General features: G+C 30.5%; 3 protein-coding genes across 16 annotated transcripts; all 3 read right to left on the bottom strand.

Annotated features, from left to right (window-relative positions):
• Positions 1-2,398: 2,398 nt before the first annotated feature.
• On the bottom strand, positions 2,399-5,854 carry LOC110600610. The gene is made up of 6 exons (XM_021737479.2): positions 5,422-5,854; positions 5,209-5,312; positions 4,342-4,439; positions 3,631-3,842; positions 3,017-3,066; positions 2,399-2,766 (listed from the first exon to the last, which is right to left on the bottom strand). Exons 1-6 carry the CDS (start codon positions 5,804-5,806, stop codon positions 2,716-2,718), a joined length of 900 nt encoding a protein of 299 aa, XP_021593171.1. The 5' UTR covers positions 5,807-5,854; the 3' UTR covers positions 2,399-2,715.
• A 1,091-nt stretch (positions 5,855-6,945) lies between these two features.
• On the bottom strand, positions 6,946-8,030 carry LOC110630765 (protein GOLVEN 6). Of its 2 annotated transcripts, none has more exons than XM_021778334.2 (4): positions 7,852-8,026; positions 7,648-7,742; positions 7,480-7,543; positions 6,946-7,330 (listed from the first exon to the last, which is right to left on the bottom strand). In XM_021778334.2, exons 1-4 carry the CDS (start codon positions 7,955-7,957, stop codon positions 7,170-7,172), a joined length of 426 nt encoding a protein of 141 aa, XP_021634026.1. In that variant the 5' UTR covers positions 7,958-8,026; the 3' UTR covers positions 6,946-7,169. The 2 variants fall into 2 exon arrangements, with proteins under 2 accessions (XP_021634026.1, XP_043805988.1); XM_043950053.1 differs by having other exon boundaries at positions 7,141-7,335; positions 7,852-8,030.
• A 1,603-nt stretch (positions 8,031-9,633) lies between these two features.
• Positions 9,634-15,025, bottom strand: LOC110600177. 13 transcript variants are annotated; one of them, XM_021736945.2, is made up of 6 exons: positions 14,875-15,025; positions 13,775-13,837; positions 12,531-12,635; positions 11,141-12,018; positions 10,113-10,672; positions 9,634-10,016 (listed from the first exon to the last, which is right to left on the bottom strand). In XM_021736945.2, the coding sequence occupies exons 3-6, from the start codon at positions 12,544-12,546 to the stop codon at positions 9,908-9,910; spliced, it is 1,563 nt and encodes a 520-aa protein (XP_021592637.1). In that variant the 5' UTR covers positions 12,547-12,635; positions 13,775-13,837; positions 14,875-15,025; the 3' UTR covers positions 9,634-9,907. The 13 variants fall into 13 exon arrangements, with proteins under 13 accessions (XP_021592637.1, XP_021592641.1, XP_043806545.1 ...); XM_021736949.2 differs by lacking the exon at positions 14,875-15,025 and adding an exon at positions 14,501-14,853; XM_043950610.1 differs by lacking the exon at positions 14,875-15,025 and adding an exon at positions 14,303-14,453.
• Between the last annotated feature and the right edge of the window lie 4,220 nt (positions 15,026-19,245).

The raw sequence follows: 19,245 nt of genomic DNA, 5'->3' as shown, positions 1-19,245 counted from the left end.
CTTTTAAGGTCTTAGAAAATGCAATGTATTTTTTGCATTATTAAAAAAAGTTATTTTCTTTAAAAATAATTTATCTTTTTAATTATGAAATTTTTTTATTTTTAATTTAATTTTTAAATATTGTCATTATTCACCAATCTATCTCTATCTTCTGAGTATATTAACAATTTAGTTTTTTTCATTCAATTTTAATTTATTTTCTATTAAAAAATTTGATCAAATGATAGAGAAAAAATTGAAAATCCCAAACTATCCACTCTCACAATTTTCCTCTTTCCTTAAAATTTCCGAACTTTAAAATCACACCAACTTAGTATTCATCGCTATATCGATATCTTCATGAATCAAAATGAATTTTGCTGTAAAATTATCATTACACACATCTTGTATTTGAATGGATAAACATAAGCACATTCAAAATCTTTGGTGATATAAGAAAATTAATTTACTGGAGCATGCAAAGCTAGTCATTATTGAAGAACCTCTCCCCAACGTCCAAGTTCGGAGATGAAATTAAATGGAAAAATTTTGAGGAAGGGACACGAGAAGGATAAAACAGTACGGAGAAAAATTAGGGATTTTTTTAATAAATTAAAGAGGAAGGGTATGTTAAAGAGAAAGAATAATTTGGAAAGCTTAAATAGTTTATCTCTCTTTTAGTGAGATTTTCACAGAAAAATGACTAAAAATAAATGGAAAGAATATTTTTTTAATAGAAATAAAAGGTAGAGATATTTTAATGAATTTTTAACAATATAAAAGCTGATTTATAAATAATAACAAAACTAGAAATTAAATTATAAATTTCTCTTAATTTTATAAATATAAAAAATATGAAAAATATATTCTAGAAAAAATATTTTTTTGAAAACTAATGGAGCTTTGAATATCCTCATTCTTTAAAGCCTCTCTTTCTTGATTTATGAATATATAATAGTTATTTTTCATGTTTTATTTCAAGAGAGAAATTGTGTATATATATATTTTTTATAAATTGCTATTCCTTTTTCTCTTTATTTCCTTACTCATTTAAGCATCCAAAGCAAGGGTGTAATTTACTTTCTCTCCAAAAGAAGTGAGAGCAATACAAATACCAACCGCATAAGCAGAAACATTTAACTTCAAATTTCTTAGATGAAATACTCACAATAAAACGAAGCTTTAAAATATAATTGGCAAATTAATTTTTAGTCAAAATATAAACAGTTAGAGTAGTATTACGATGAATCCATCTAATAAAAATATCAGTTTTAAAATTTAACAAAGATTTAAAATTAAATTTTGTATAAGATAATTTGGTAAAAATGCTTTTTAAGTGTCTGTTTAAATCCCTATATAAGATAATTTGGCAAACATATTCATACTTTTTTCTCATTTCTCGAATATAAATCATTAAAATCTCCCGAACAAAACCACGAAAAAAAGTTTATACGAGATAAAGTTCGAATAAGATTTCAAGACCGATGTCGTCGTTGCGATTCTGAAAACTCATAATAACTAGTAAACCTTCATTGAACATTACATTTCGAAACAACCGAATCAATTAAATTTGAAGAAAAGCCAACCACATAAACAAACCCATGATTTTTCCACATTAACGAAAGGTCACCTCCCAATTCTTGTCTATTAACTGAGAAGCAACCATCAAAATGTAAAAAATTATGAAAAAATTTTATATAAGAACTAAGAGATTTTGTTACTATCAAAAATAAAATATCTGACTTATAACTAGAAACCAAATTCTTGAATGCAATAACTATCTGAGAATTACCGCCATAAATCTGTCAAACAGATCTGCATATTCTGAAAATTGATTGAATTGTATGTGAGAAATATTCTTATTATACAGAAATTATAAGTGACGATCAAAATATTTTTAAAATTTTTAATTGGGATAACATCTTCTTTTTTCATCAAATAGTCAATTGACCCAGATCGTTTTCCATAAAAAGGAACAAAAAATTAAATTTAAGAAAGAGGAAAAATTAAATTTAAGAAAGAGGAAAAAGTAAGAGTATTGAGTAATAAAGCGATAAAAAAAACTTAAAATTTATTATAATAGTTAAAAATAGAAGTTTTAAATTTCCTTATTATAGTTAATGCTATATCAATAATAGTAAATAAAATAATAATATTAACATCATATCAACCTCCAGTAACATGACTTCGCTACTCCTTTCCCAACCCATTACACCATAACTTTTGATTTCCATTACTGAGATATAGTAAAATTATTGGGCACACCGTTATTTAAGTTGATTTGTATTTTTTTTTTTAAATTTTAAATTTAAACGAATATATACACAATGTGCGTGAAAAAATTTCCTTAGATATATGTATTACCTCCGCCTATAAGGGCATCTTCGATTTAGTTACTTCACACCTACAGGATTCAGTATAATAGCAAATTAAACTGAAATTTTGAATCAACTTGACCAAGAAATCTGTACAAGACAAACAAAGGTTTTGATCCTCCCTGAATTAATCAACAAACAGATATCATAACCTCTAGCTGTCCAAATATTAAAACCAATGAAAGATAGCAAATGGCATCTATTATGAACTGCCTACCAAAATTATATTTTTTGCGAACTACTTAATTTGTGCTTCTCCGTTGTAAATTTTCCAGGTAGACCAACGCTTGCCTTTTCTCTTCCCCTTCTCCCATCGTACGTGAAAACAAGTTTCTTCTTTTTACGCCATAATCCCTTAAATCTAAACAGTAGCATCAGTTGCTTTCTTTGAATGTTCCTCATCTTCAATATCCTGCAAAAGCCCACAAAATTTGAAAAAAAAAAATCCCTATCAATGTACAGTGCAGTAAACTTGGAAAAGTGCTGCAGATTAGCATGTTCATTTCTTAAAACCAGCATTAAGGCAAAAACTCCGAATAAGTTGCAATTTTAGTTCGTTAAGTAATAGTCTACAATCATAGGTTCAACTTCATATTTCATGAACTATATATATATAAGCAAACAAAAGCTAGCAGTAAAATGAGTGAACAAGATAAACGTACAGAATTGTCAATCTTGTCAAAATCATCATCAAAGCTGCCATCACCATCATCTGAAAAGAATGCAGAAAATTAATAGAAAACAAGGTGCAGAAGAAACATTAAAGAGATTATACAATAACTGTTATTCCAGTACATGGCTCTATTTTAATGAATCATGTATAACCTGAGTTCTTGCCCATTCCACATATATCAGATCATTCATGAATTATCAAACCAACATGGATTTCAAGGATTTGATCTATGGGATATTATTGTTTCTTTTAGGAGTCAAATCCTTACAAATCAAATATGAAATTATAAAACAAGTCAATTGCATTTTAATCTGAGCTTCTACTTGTGAGGGTATTCCAGCCTTCTAGGATTTCAATTTCAATAACTTGAAGCAATGTATGTGCACGTTTCAGCATTAACTTACTTTCATCACATTGCATTATAAATATTTTCCATATTATGATGCCATATTCATTTTTCAGCAAATAAAAAAATAATAATCCAAGATGTGGACCTAGCTGCATGTTGGAAAGAGATGCGCTCAGTTGTTCACTGGAAAACATGTTGTAACTCACCATCAATAGAAATATATGGCATAACCTGCAACTGTTCAAAGAACGTACCTGCACCCCCATCACTGTCTTCAAGATCTCCCAGAAGAAAAGTGTCCAAGTCCTGCTCAGCTGATGATGCAGTTGATGTCCTGCTTTTCTGGTTCTTTTCTGTCACCTCAGGATTAGAAGTCTCTTGAGATACAGCACTTGGCTTTGATTTTTCATCTTTTTTCTGCTTTTCTGCTTTGCTCTTGATCTCCTCCATATACTGCTTTTCATACCTGAGTTTTAGCAAGCGAGAGAAAGATGAGCCTCTCTGTTAATTCAATAACTATCTTTCATCTTTACAGAAAATTAGTTATCCTCACACCGATTTTCCTTATTAAAAGTCATGAAATGCAGATTATTGACATAGAAGACACAGTAATGGGTCCATCTAGGGGTGGCCTTGGTCAGGTTACAGTTCCGCACCTAGGGGGACCAGAACCAGACTGAAGGGTCCCTCCAACTCCAGTTTGGTTCATTTGGTCCATTGTTTACAAAATCTAACAGTCATTTTTTTTTTAACCTAACAGTCAACATACTTCTTAATAAATAAAAAAAATCAGTTTTGGCCCGAAATCAGACCAGTCGATTCCAGACAAGTTCAAGTCAAGTTTAATTTGATATGGGTTTGACCAGTTCCAGGTCTATGTCCATTGATAAACTTTTTTGTTAAAATCATGAATGTAGCAAGTAGCAGACTAGAGCACAATGGATCTCCAAGTAATAGACACGTACTGGGCAACATGAGTGCTCACAAGTGTAAAATAGATCCTCCAGAATCTCCTTTCTTTCATCACACGTGGGCATAACTCATACCTTAGCTTTGAGATTTGCTGCATCATATGATCATAAAAAAAAAATAATATATATATGTTACCTCCATTTAGAGAGTATAATCCAAAAACATGGAATGAAAAAACAAAACTTTGTGATGCAAGTGCAAGTCATAGACTCCTTATTTGAGCTACAATTCTGATGTAAAAAAATAAATATAAGCAAATACTAACATTTTTTCCATCAAGCAAATGGACTCATGCTAAAGAGAAACCAAAGTAAAAATGAATAAATAAAGCAGCAAACAATATAATAACATAATATAGCCCAGAGTTAAATAAGAGAACAGAGTGATACCCAGACATCCAGACAGTAATACTAAGATATCCATGAACCGCAATTCATAAGCTACAAGAATTTATACGTATCATTTTTCCAGTATGGCCCTTAATAATCCTTTTTCTTTAGAGTGAATGTCTTTCTCTCTTCCTGCCGCATCAACCTTTAAGCCATGTCAGAATAGAAACTCAAACAAAACTCTTTTTTTTTGGCATTTTTCACATTAATAAATCCAAAAGTGCTACCAAGCACACATGGTTAGTAAAAACATATAGCAATTAGACAGAAACATCAACGAATTGAGTTCAGAGGAGAGCCAGCATTATGCGGCTTCAACAAATAGCTCAGTCAAAACCCAATTGCAGCTTGTGTCAGTCTAATAATAGTAAAATGCTCGTAAAAAGCAAATTCAACTTATGAGTCCAGCAATGATATATCTACGATTTACCAGATCAAAACGATAACTACTGATGTTTAAGCACAAATTACCTTAACATTAGAGAGGACGAGAGTGGCATGTCTCTCTTGCCACTCATTAAGATCTTTCCGTACATTCGATGCCGTAGTCGGCACATCAGACGCCTCAGCTTCATCTACACCATTATTCGTTCTTTTATTGACCAAATTAAGCTCAAACATTTAAAATAATAATAATAGTAATTAAAAAAAAGTGAAATGGCATTTCCATAGTAATCCAATTACCTTGAATTGGAAAGTTATGAAATGTACTAGAAGTCAATCCCTTGACAAAATCTCTCAAATCTTCTGTAATTCCGAACTTCTGAAGCTCCACTGGATCCGAAGCCGCAGAGGCCGAAGAAGAAGATGATGAAGAATTCAGAACCGAGAGAGAGGAGAGCTGCGGAGGGATGATATCTGAAATGGACTTGATTTGGATCTGATCGGCTTGCTTCAGGGCGGCGACTTTTAGTTGATCAGCTTTCTTGGAAGCTTCCAATGCGAGTTCTTTGGATTTCTTAGCGGTCTCGGCGACTAGATCGGCGATTTTGTTGGATGAGGTCAGAGTTTGGGATTTTTTGGTCGCTTCTTCAGCGAAGAGCTTCGCTCTCTTCCATATGTCTTCCATGTTAGACGCTCTACTTCTCTGCTGACTGCTTCTTTGCTTGCCAAACAGCTTGGTCTTTTATCGCCTCTCGTTTCCAAAACGTGTCTTTTTCCAAAACAGTAACATTTTTATTTTTATTTTTATTTATTTAATGATTTTTTAGTTGTAATGTATTTTTATTTCACTTTATTTTATTTTTTAGCAGAATATTTCTTGATTTCTTATATGAAAGCAATACAAAAAGAAATATTCGAAAAAAAAAGGCTAAAATATTATTTTCATTTCTTTATTTATTAGAGATGTTCAAATTAATCAATTGTAAATTTTTTATTTTCATTAATTCAAAAGGTTAACTTTAAGATAAAAACAAGGCTTACCCACTTTAATTAAGCTACGTTCACCACTTTAAAAATATTGTTTCTACAATTTATAATTTAGTCATAATTAATTAAATTGAAAATATTTAAAAATATATAATTTTCCGTTTTTAATTTAAAGTAAAAATATATAAAAGTAATTATAAACAATTAATTAACATGAAAATATTAAAATAATTAAGTACTTGAAAAAACACTAATAAAACAACTCAGGCACCAATGTGGTAGGTGATTTTCAAACGGTGCAAATTATTTTTTGTAATTTTAAACTGAATTTATAAATTAATAAAATATTATAACTAAATAAATTTATTTAATTTTCAAAACTTATAAACTAGAGTGATTAACTTATAAATTAAAATCAACAGCCTATAAAAATCTCTATTTCTGATCTATTAAATTTTGAAATAATAATATTTTATTTTTAAAACCTTCAAATTCTTTTTTTTTAGAAAAAAAAAACTTGTCCTTTTCCTATATAATAAAAAATTATAAATATTTAAAAACCTTTAAAAAAAAAAAAAAACTTTGAGGGAAGCCCATCCTCAAAAGCTTGGTTTGGGTCTAGTTCAAGCTCTTGAACCTTTGGCCCATTACGATCTAACGTGTTGGCCACATGCTTGAGATCTCATTTGCTCTTTCATCATCTCTTCTCTTCTTCTCTGAATATTTTTCTGTGTGCTTGTAAGGTTAGTGAGTTTTTCATTTTAAGGTTAGTGAAAATTTAACCCCAAATTGACTGGTAGGGAAATTAAAAACACAAAAAAAAATAAATAAATAAAATTAGAGAAGGGTTAATACATGTAGTAGTTTGATACAAAATTTAGGGGTTTTGCTGCAAGATGTCGGCCATAACAGAGATATACTGGCAAAAAAAGCTCCCCCATTTTCCTAATTACAAAAACAAGAACATAGTAATTTAATGTCCAAAAAAGCTTGTTCCATGGATCCTCTACTGCTGTCTGTACTGCTAAATCAATTAGGTTATGGGATTAAAAATCCATGTTTCATGGACCAACCGGCACCGCTTTGTTATGTATCGGCCGTCTTCTTCTAACGTGGGAATAATCCATCGTAAAATACTGCCATGTGTCCCTCCCCTCCACCCACTCTTGCCTTGTCCCTCTGCTTCCTTTCATCGCATTTTCTTCCTTTTTATATGCTCTTCCTGCACTAACATATATTAATATTATATAAAAAAATTCTTTATAACGAACTTTTTTGTAAGCTTCTAATTAAATATGTATTTTGGTTTTTTCAAAATGGTTAATGTTAACAAGAGAAGCAAGGAGGTTTTCATGGTGATGTTTAATCTACCTGAAATATCTTCTCTCTGCAGGTTACTGCTTGAAGTGGAGCCTTGACCACCATGATCATTAACCTGTTTTACAGAAGTTAATTAGAAGACAACAAATTGGTGAAAATTGTTTTAAATTCTGAAGCAAGCTTATAACAACAACAATGGCTAGAGAATATTGAACTTACAAGTGTTGCTTTCTCATCAAGAACTACTCTAAGCTTCCTTGGAAGTGCAGCAGCAGGGAGATCAAACTGGACTTCATCAACTTTACTAACCATGGCTGCTCATCACAAGAAACGGACAAACCAAAAAGAACATCAATATATATTATCTTACAAAGACTGATCAGACAAAAACTAACATTAACAGAAAGAACACTGATTCCTTACCTTGTTCTTGAATTTGGACACCACCGCAGGATGTTAGAAGCACAGACAGGCAAATAGAAAGAGCAGGGAAGATGAGTAGAAGCTCCATTTTCTTTGCATGGGACATTTTCTTTTAGCATGGGAAGAATATATATACAACTGTATAAGGCACACACAGAGAACAAACACAAAGCACAAAAAGAAGACTCTCAGTCTCCCAAAACAAGTACATTGAAATCCTCTGCATATTCTTGCTTTTTAGGAGGGCTTCACACCACTTGGGTTGGATTTTTTTTGTCACCACCTGCTACAGTAGGGCCCTTACTGTTTGTGTTTTGTCACCATGTCTGTATTACACTTCACATATCTCCATCAAATCCCTAATAAAGAAACGTATTTTCATTGTGTGTTGAGAATAAACACCACCTTCAAAATCTCTCTCTTTGATGGAGAAGGAAAGGAAATATTTTGATAGTGGGAAATTCTTGTACTTTAATTAATCTTCTCTCTTATATTTTTGGTTAATGGATTTGCAGATTGCAGGCCAGCTCATTTACCATTAATTGAATCATGCAATTAGGCATGCAGTATTAGGTATATATTCCTCTTGCCTCATGACAAAACCAGCAGGAAAGTGAGAATTTTATGGCTCAGCTTCAGGCTTCTAATTCCACAATTTTATGACACTAGAAGAACACTGCATTTTACTTTTCTGGCTGTCCTACATTAACCTCTTTTTTTTAAAAAAAAATATTTGAATACGTTATGATCATTGAGTGCAATGGGATTTGCTTACAAACCACAATAATAATAAAATAACTGTTATATTTTAAAAAAAATTCTCTAATTTTTAAATTATATTATAATAAAACTTTTGATTAGAAAACTATTCAATTTAGATGGAAAAACTGACTAAACTTTTTTTACTTTAATAATTTGATTCAATTTTACTTTAAATAGATTTTATCCGGTTTTAATTTTTTCAATTCAATTAGATTTTGGATTGAAAATTTCGGTTTTATTGAACTAACAAAAAATCATTAAGATTATTCCAATCTCACTCTGCCTATTATTTTTATTCGCTTCTCTCTCTCCTACTATGCTCCACATAATTCCCTGTCGCACCTTCGTCATTCTGCTCTTTGGTCGCACGACTGTCGACGATATCTCCTTCTCGGCCTCAAGGCTCAACGTCGTTCACTCACCATTGACTCCATTCTTGGTAGTTTACGGTCGTTGGCGCTATAGTTATTCTTCCATTTATGCATTGTCGTCTTTGGTATGTAATGTGTGGTTTTTATTACCATATCTAATGTTGACTCCTCTGTCTAGTTTGAAGAATAAAACTCCTCTGTCTAGTTTGAAGAATAAAACGTATATAAATTCAATAATTAAAATAAATAAATAATATTCAAATATCTAATATTTTGATTAAAAAAATGATATCTGAAGTGCAATTTTTATTACCATTTATATTTATATAACAAAAATATTATATTGATCAAAATAATTAATAAATTTTAAAAATATTAATTTCACGTTTATTTTATTATATAGTTTTAGTGAAGAGCAAAAGACTTTTAATTTATAAATTATGGCAACATTTTAACTTTGATTAATTTTAAAATAATTCTAAGAGAAGCTCTTGGAATGAAATTTTGAGATGTCTTTGACAGATAAAATCATCAACTTGATATGAAGCATTTTCTCAACTTCAAAATAATGACAAAGATGAACCTTAAACAAGGGAAACTGTTGGTGAATCTAATAAAAAAATGCAGATAACAAGAATACCATAAGTAATTGGTCAACAAGCAAGGAATTTAAAATAAAATTGATCCCCAAAAGTAAGGGGCTAATGAGATCAAATAACAAGAAAACATATAAGATATTGATTATATCTCCACTGGCATGGCATGAGATCAAACCTAAGATCACGACAATTTCAGCCTAACACTTGCATCCCAAGCAAGAGAGGAGAAATATGTATATACTACTTCCTAAACCATAGTAATTTCTCATGACATGAATATATATATATATTTTCTACTCTAACCTATCGACAGAACAAAAGCATTCAGAATCTACAGCAAAGAAGGCCCTGCCTCCAATTTCTATGTTTCCGGTTATGCTTTCGATCAGCTTTCACCATTCTTACAGGGCTGCCATTCCATTCCGCCTGCAATCTGTGCAGAAATTAGCAAAATAAAATTATTAGTATGATTCAAGATATAATGGGGCAGATAAAGAATGATAAACAAGTAGATTGATGCTTATTTTACATGGGGAATGCAAAGGAGCGGGTGCTGGTTGTGCTGCTATCAGATCTAAGAGAGACACTGCCAGAATTTGCAATTGGTCCAGAATAACTTATCAGGCCTGATAGAGGACCTGCAGCAGAGAAACTTGTCTCCCCAAGATTGTATTGAAATTGACTTGTAAATGGCACGAAGTTAGTCTCGTCAGTCCCAGATAAGCAAGTCTCAATATGTTCGGAGCCACAATTTTGATAATCCTCCTCCCCTGCACTTTTTGGTTTGGAAGAGCTTGATTCAGGCACAGAACCCCCACTGCGGTTTGCCATATTTTCGCCTCCGCTTCCATTTTCTGATACCTCAGTTGCAGAATTCAGATCATTGTCTAATAAGCCTGTTTCATCATTGCCTTGATCTGCCTTTGCTGCAGAATCCAGGGCGAGAGCTCCAGAGACTGTTTCCTGATGGCTAAAATTTGATTCTTCAGCTACATGTACAACAGGATTCACCAAGGATCCTGGCTCATTGCCACTCTCAGATTCTTCACTCGCAGACGCCATTGCCGTGATTGTGCTTTCATATGACCTCTGCATTAGAAGCATCAACACCATTAATTCATAGATGTTACACAACCCCACCCACCAACCCCAAACGGAACCCTTTTTTGTCCTATATTAAGAACCAAGTTTAAATTTTTCTTTTTAAAGCAAGGACTTTATGCCTCGTCAGCAACTATGATTAGTGCCCTCTTTAATACTTGCCGTTACAAGTTGTATCATTGAGGCATTGCATGCACCTATTGAACACTCTGCAGTCATGATACACTGATATCATCCTACCTCAGTTTGCAGAAGGAGAACAGTGACAGTTCTCAATCCACACTTCTAAGGGCACAGAGCCGCACCCACCCCCCAAGTAGAGGGTTAACACACACATTGTGAGAACTAACATGCTAGATATCAATTAATCCAAGCAATGTTTCATCTTAAATAGATTAAAAACATGCCATTTTAACACGAATTTGACAAACTCAGAAATATTTTTGTCACTCGTACCTGAATAGACTGTTGTTCAGTTTCATCAATGCTGTCATGAGCAGACTCAGGTTGTGAAAGCTCTCTGCCCACCTCTGGCATTGAAAGCAGTTCGCCAAGTGACAAAATCTCTTTGGATGGAACGTTTGAAATTTCCTCTTTTGAATCAACCTCTGCTTCCCCGATTGGGGTCAACTTCTTGGAATCATAGTCAAGAGAAACTTCATTTTTAGAAATCTTTTCTTCGGAAGATATTAGAACATCAGGAATGGTCAAATAGGCTGATTTTTCTTTTTCTGCTGAAAGTTTCAGATCATCTGGAATAGACATATTTAGATCAACCCTTTCTTTTGCTATCTCAAAATCTATGTCCTTGGGAGGCAGAATTAAGCATAAATTATCCTCACTCACAGCAGGGTCAAACAAAAACCTGTCCTGCAAGGGGACACCCTCATCAATGCAGATGTCCTTAACGACATGGTATGTATTTTCCTTGTAACAAACTACCAACTCTGGAAGTTCAGATTCCATAACACTTTTGTCTACATAGAAAACTGTGTCCTTATCAAAAGATTCAGTTTTCAGTGAAGGATGAGTCAATGATGTTGGTGCTATGAAACCTCCTACTTCTTTCTCATTATCAGTTTTTGAAATATCCATTCTCATAGAATAATCAAGTTTTGAAGCACCCTGACCATCGTCATCATTTACAGCATATTTTAGCCGATCTGCATTGCTTTCCTTGCTATTCATATTGCTTAAGGCTGCATACTGATCTTCATTCATAATCCCATTTTCAGATTTGAATACAATTGAATCCAAAGTAATGTCGTTGTATCCAAAAAGTTTGGAGTCAGACTTATGGTCGATATTTCCATGGAATAATACTAGTTGACCATCTGCAAGATGCAATATCCAGTTGTAGTGAAAACTGAAGTCTGACATGTTGTATTAAAGATGTCTATAATGCCAAAAAACTTAACCCCAGATTTGAGGACTATGATTTAAGAAAGTCAAACAGGTCGTTAGTCCAGGAAGAAATTTACAAGACACTAAAGGAACAAATACACCACTTGATGCGTGAGAATAAGTTTGCTGGCTACGTTAAGCGCCTTCATATACAACATGTTTTAATAAATGGAGGAATGAATAAAACTTCCTTCAATAATTTCTTTCTCCAAGTACAAGATTCATTGAACAAACAATGCAGATGTATCAAAGAAAACAACAATAATAAGCTGAAAATACTGAAGAATCTATGACATTCAAACTCTCTACAATAGTTGCAGGGAAAAAAACTGGTGCTTCTAATTGGCAATAATGATAGATGCAGAAACTAGAATTGAAATAGCAGTTGTCAATAAAAGACATCTATATAATAGCAGTTGTCAATAAAAGACATCTATATTACCTAGTTTCATGTTCATATAGATTGCATAAGCTGCAAGATTGTATGGTTCTTTCAGGTAGTTTTAGTGATAACTTTGAGCACCACAGAGGAAAAATGCAACTTATCCTGCCCATTAAAATTAAGCAAGCAATAAAGACCACTCTGCATATGAGACAAAATCATTGTAAAGATGCACAGGATCAAATATATTATTAGAAAACTTTATTTTAGTTAAGACAAAAAATGATAAAATATAAAGAACTTTCTGCCTATTTTTCAGAAAGGCGAACCTGAACCAGATTTATAATCAGAGACCAATGACTGAATAAATTGTTCACAATTTAGGAAGAAGAAGAAAATTAAGATTTTGACAGACTATTTGAAAAGGTCAACGAAGTTTCAACAAAGGGCCAGAACCAAAAATACTTTTACAGGTACTAGTAACTTGAGACAGCATGAATGATAGAATACTTGAGCAAAAATGTCCCCAGGTTCAATACAGCATAGAAATTTTCTGGGTGGAAAGTGTCGACCTAAAACTATTCAAATCTTAAACTACCAAGAAGTAACTTGTAAAATTATCAAAAGGGAAAAATTCATAAACTCTGGTATGTCCATGATTACCTTTTCTACGTCAGAAATTCATGAACTATCTTTTACGGGAAACACAAACACAACGAAGTCAAAATTACATACAGAAATGTAAACTAATCATAAAAAGATAGCTTCCACCAAGTGCTTAAACAGTTAACCGATGAAAATTTTTTTAAAAAAAAGAAGCGCAAAGAAAAAATCCCAGCTTGTGTTCCTAGCTTACAAATTTCAAAAATAATGGGCTACAAAAAGATGACTCCAGAACCAGAAACTTTCGGTTAATCATGTGGAATCTTAAACCTGTCCTCTACATATGCAAAAGGACAAGAGAATAGTTTTAACTCTTACGAAAGCTTACATAAACTTTCAACAAAAAAATAATTAATTATATTTTTAACTTAAACAAAAGAAACTATATGACCCTCAATCTGTAAAAGCACCACCTTCTCTTTCTGTTTGGTAGCTTTTGTTCAGATCTAACTCGTCACTGTTAGTAACCCCATGTGGGTTTTAAATTTAAAATCGAAATCGAGAGAAAAATCAGTAGAAAACAAAATTAAGGAATATGAGAGACCCAAAAGCAGATCCCAAAATAAAACAACCCTCCACATCAAACCAAAAAGAAAGAATTATGGAAAACAAAAATTATATATATATTCACAGTGGCTTACCTTATTGATCAGATAAAAGAATTAGTCCCCTATATGCTTTCTGATACAGAATCGGCAGGCACCCTACAGGGGACAAAAATAGCAAAACACAAACCCAACAAATCAATCTACAGAAGAATGAACTATGGAATTAGAAAATAAACAGTAAGAAATGGTTGAAAATAAAAAAGAGAGAAGCCCACTCCGAAATTCCCACTGCAGAGAACAAAGAGGGATTATGTATAAAATGGCATGATGATGTAAAAGCAGAGAGAGAGAGAAGAGGGGGAACCTGCAAAGGAGTAAAGAACGCAACGTTCCATGGCTAGGAAGATTTGTAATAGAAGGTTTTAACCCAACCCCACATTGAAGGTTGTAAATGGAGTGGAGATAAAATGAGGAACAGGAAAATAAATGCAGAAACAGAGACAGGTAGAGAGAGCGAGAGAGAGAGAGAGAGATGTGTGTGTGTGACACAGCGGTAATTATGTAGTAATCTAAACCTCAATAAAAAGGTCAACTATTAACACTGTATCGCCCTCTCAGTACCGTGTAATTAATGCCCAGCGAAAAGCAGCAAATGGCTTTCCCTCCCTCTCTCTTTCTCTTTCTCTCTCGCTTTTCTTCCATCATCATCTTCTATTAATTAGCCTCGGTTTTAAGCAAAAAATGCTCCCCCAACTTCCATAAAAGAACAGAGAAATCAAATATTAAATCGAGAGAAAAAGAAGGAAAAAAAGGACTTACCTTGCCCGCAGTGGGAAATTTTCTTGTTAGCCAAACAGCAATATTTTGAAGAGAGAATAAATAATGAGACAGAAACAGAAATAGGGAAGGTTCTAGGCGAGCATCGATCCCGAGCAAATACTCAGCTTTTTCTTACTTTTGACTCATCCCATTTAATTTCCTTCCGATAAATACTAACACTATACTACTCTAAAAAACAATAAAAAACGAAATCATTAAACTGACAACGATGTCCAGGGAGGCAGAAAAGAACTTGAAAGTTGAGAGAGAGAGAGTGGAAGTGGGGTTTCGTTTGATTTATTGTGGCCGGAGAAAGCGACGGCAGGGAGATCTTGCAGAGAGAGAAATGTGAAGAGATTATGTTGTACATGTACCTGCGATTTGGGAGCCAAAGTGAAGTAATTCCGCCAGTTAAGATAATGCTATGGGCGTCGCTGATGGTGCAGTGTCAGGTCGTTGAGCATTTGAGCTGGCTAAGCTTCCTTTTCTTTAATTATTATATATATATATAAAAAAAGGGGTTCAGCGATCGGAGCAGAGGAGCAAAGAATGGAATTATGACCCTTGCCACTCAATGCTTAGCCATCAGCCTGTGATTTTATGTGATTCGTACCGTACTTGATTTCTTAAGCTCTCCCATTTTTAGAATGTCGTTTTGATATTTTCTACCTCTTTTTCCTTTGTATACATTCACTTGCTTACCTTCTTTGGTATCAATAGAATTGGATGTTGTGATTCTGTCTTTACTAACGTGATATCAGGTAACCAACCGCCTACACCTTGATTCATTTTAGATTATTATTTCCTTGAATCATGTATGCGTCTGTTTATCTCTTAGAAAATAATAATAATAATAATAATTTAAATTACCACATTCATTAATATAATAATAGATTGTATGTTAATTTACATAAATTCACTATAATTATATAATTATTATGCATATAATATATTTAATATAAAATTTCTCGAATAGGAAATTATTCCCTCGTATATGTATTCATATTTCAAAATTAATATAAATATTTCCTTATTTAAATTAAGTATTTACAAACTTGTTAGATTATATAATCGATACAATCTGATTGAGGTCATTTAAATTTATGTGTTATTTTTTATAATTAAATTCAAATTTAACTATGGTAATAATAATATCTTAATTATTTTCTTTTCAAAAAAAGAAATAGATAAAGTGAGTGAACTATAGTTTAATATTTATATTTTAATAAAATATAAAATATATTTTTTTATAATTTTGCAAGTTGATCCTAAATATTATATTTATTTACAAATAAATCCTTATATTTTATAAATTATTTTTAAATATTTTAATTATTTAGTATTTAAAACTTTACAAGTTAATCCTAAATAATATACTTATTTATAAATAAGTCTTTGCATTTTAAAAATCAATTATGAATATTTTAATTATTGATAAATAATCCGTGTAACTTTACAAATTAATCCCTATGTATTATAATTATTTATGAATAAAACTATAATTTTGCAAATTGATCCTTATATTTTACAAATTAAGTGCTACATATTTTAATTATTTACAAATAATCCTACAATTTTACAAATAAATCCATATATATTGTATTATATTGGATGCATGTTGATATAATACTAAAGGGTCTTAAAAAATAATTATAATGTTTAAGGGATGAATTTATAAAATATAATAGCTATTTATAAATAACTATAATATCTAAGGGATAAATTTGTAGTCTACAAAGGTATATTCTTAAATATCTACAATATTTTATGCTTAATTTGTAAAACATATAAAATTACTCATAAATAATATAATATTTGAAAATCAATTTATAAAATAATAGTTTATTTGTAAATAATTAAATATTTAAAAATTAATTTGTAAAATATAATTTATTACTTTTAAATAATTAGAATAAGTAGGGATTAATTTTATAAAATTACGGAAACTATTTGTAAATAATTATAATATTTAAAAATTAATAAGTAAAATAAAAATATAAAATAAAATAATTATAATATTTAAAATAATTTATAGAAGTATATAGATTTATTTATAAATAATTATAATATATAAAAAAATTTATGCTGATAATAATTTTTTAACTCTATAATAGAGTTACGGGACAAAATTTAATAGGCTAATAAACAGTCTCGTTCGTAAAAAGAAAATTCAAATTACTGACTTCTAATTAAGACTTTTTTATTTTGAAATTAACTTTTAATTAAAATTTTAATGAATATTATTCTCGAAATTGAAAAAAAAAATCTAATCTCAAAATAGATCAATTTCAAATCAAATTTGCCTTCTAAAATGTTAAAAGAGTCTGTATAAATAAGTTATCGCCAAATAGTTACAATCTAACAAATTGCCTTCTCAAATGTTAGAGAGTCTGTGTAAATAAGTTATCATCAAATAATTACAGTCTAATAAATTCCCTTTATATTTCCGATCACGAAATTATTTACAAATAAGAATATTCCTTATTAATAAATTGACCATATTATTAATAAATTATTAAAAAGTATTATAATTAACCATCATACAAATTAATAATTATAAAAATAAATATACATTATTTTTTTACATTAATACTTTAAATTTTAAAAATTTCTTACTTTTATCTTATTTTATTTATTAACTTGAAATTCAAAATAACCGTCCTAAATTTAAACCATATCATTTTCTCATAATTATACTTCAATCACATCATTATTTTAATTTCAACGACATCAAATATTAATTTACAAAATTATAAGAATTATTTTTAAATAATTAAAATATTTAAAATAAACTTTTAAATATATGAAATTGAATTGAATTAACTTTTTATAAAATTTTTAATTTCAAGTAAAAATATAAAAAATTAATTGATAAAAAAAATTGAACTATGCTTATTTTGTGGTTAACAAAAGCATATAAGTTTTAAAAACAGAACAACTAAACCTTTTATTTCACGAAATTAATTTCGCTAAAGTACTCGTGAGTGTATGTATATTGTGGTTTAAAACGAACAGCGGCACACAGGATTGGTTCTCTACATAAAGTAGTATCGAAACGGGACTTTCGGGATCAGCACCAACTCAGGCTCACGATCACATGATCTCAAGTCTTGATTAGCTCCACACGTGTCACCTTACTGTTGTTTGTGCTAACGTGCGAGCCGGACTAACCGGCTTTTTTTATTTTATATAATATATATTATATTTTATTCTTTTATTGCCGGTACTAGGGGACAGGAAGGGAGAAAAGGGGCAAGCGAAACGAGTGAACTAAAAGATTAGTATTTTTTTTTAATTGATAAAAATAAGGAAAGCTAAAACTTCTCAGGGCCTAAACAAAACAGAAACAAGAATTAGAGTAGTATTTTCGTTTTGTTCATTCAAATAAATTTTTTTATAATTTTAATATTTAACCCATTATCACTCAAACACTTAAATTAAGAAATAATATTTTAAAATAAAATATTAAATAAAAATAAACAGACTAAAAGGGTCAATGATTCAAGTTCCATGAATTCAGCAATTATATATCATGTCTTAATCAATGAAATGGAGACATGCTCAGTGTCAACTGATTTATTTTTTCATCCATTAGATTATTGTTCTTTATTTGGGATGTGGATCATCCAACTTTCACCACTTCCAACTCTTCTTCCAATCTCCAAATGCCACATCATCTTTATTTCTCTTTCTTTCATTTCAAATAAAAGACAATTTTTGATATAGTGCAAAAATAAATTTCACAAGCATGATTATATACAGTTATGGCATTTTACTTGATTTATGCAGAATGTTTATTTGGAGTGCAATTTCACAAAAAATGTTACACATGTAGAAGGAGATATTATGGGACTTCCCATTTGGAATTGGGAAAATAGCTATTTAGCTAACCAACAAAATTAGGGAATTTAATTTTGTCCATACTCACTTGGGCCACGCTCATGCCAAAATGACGCTTTCATAGGCCCCATCAGCATTGCTCCAACCACTACCCATGGTCCTTTTTCTTCTTCTCTTTAGAAGCAAGCTTAATGGCCAATCGAGAAAATCCAGAAGACCCTCCTCCGATTGAAGCCCTTGTTGACAAATACAAGATATCTTGTCCACTTTGCCTATAGAGAGGAAAGACTCGGCCAAGTTCGGTGATGATGCCCTATCAGTACCAATAATGTGCAGTTATATTTTTAACCACCAGTACTTTTTTTTTTCTTAAAATGTAAATTGAGACCATTCTAATAATTATCATTGTTGATATTTTATTTTATGATTATATTTTAAAAATATAATAACTTGTATTAAATACGTGCACGTTTAACTTAATGATAAGTATATTTAAATAAATTTAAAAAATTTTAGATTTTATTCGTTGAATTTTCTATTTTCATTTTAAAAAAATTTTATATTAAATATATAAAATAAAATTTGAACTTTTACATCAAAAATAGATGCGCCCTCAAATTTTATTATGCCTCATTCAATCTTTATAATTTTATTTTTGAGATTTAATAAATGTTTGGTTAAATTAATTATTTTTCATATATTTATTTATTTTATTTTATTTTTTTATTAATTAATATTTATATATTTTTACTAAAAAACAAATAAATCATCACTTAATATAATGTTTTTTTAATAATAATCTTTTATAATAAAATTTTATTTTTATAAATTTAAAAATATTTACTATTTTTATGCATTTGTAAAGTTTTTATGTTAATTAAAATATTAAAATTTTGATATTTTAA

This window comes from Manihot esculenta, chromosome 14, assembly GCF_001659605.2.
Source record: "Manihot esculenta cultivar AM560-2 chromosome 14, M.esculenta_v8, whole genome shotgun sequence".
NCBI lineage: Eukaryota > Viridiplantae > Streptophyta > Magnoliopsida > Malpighiales > Euphorbiaceae > Manihot > Manihot esculenta.
This window is presented reverse-complemented; position numbering and strand designations above follow the sequence as displayed.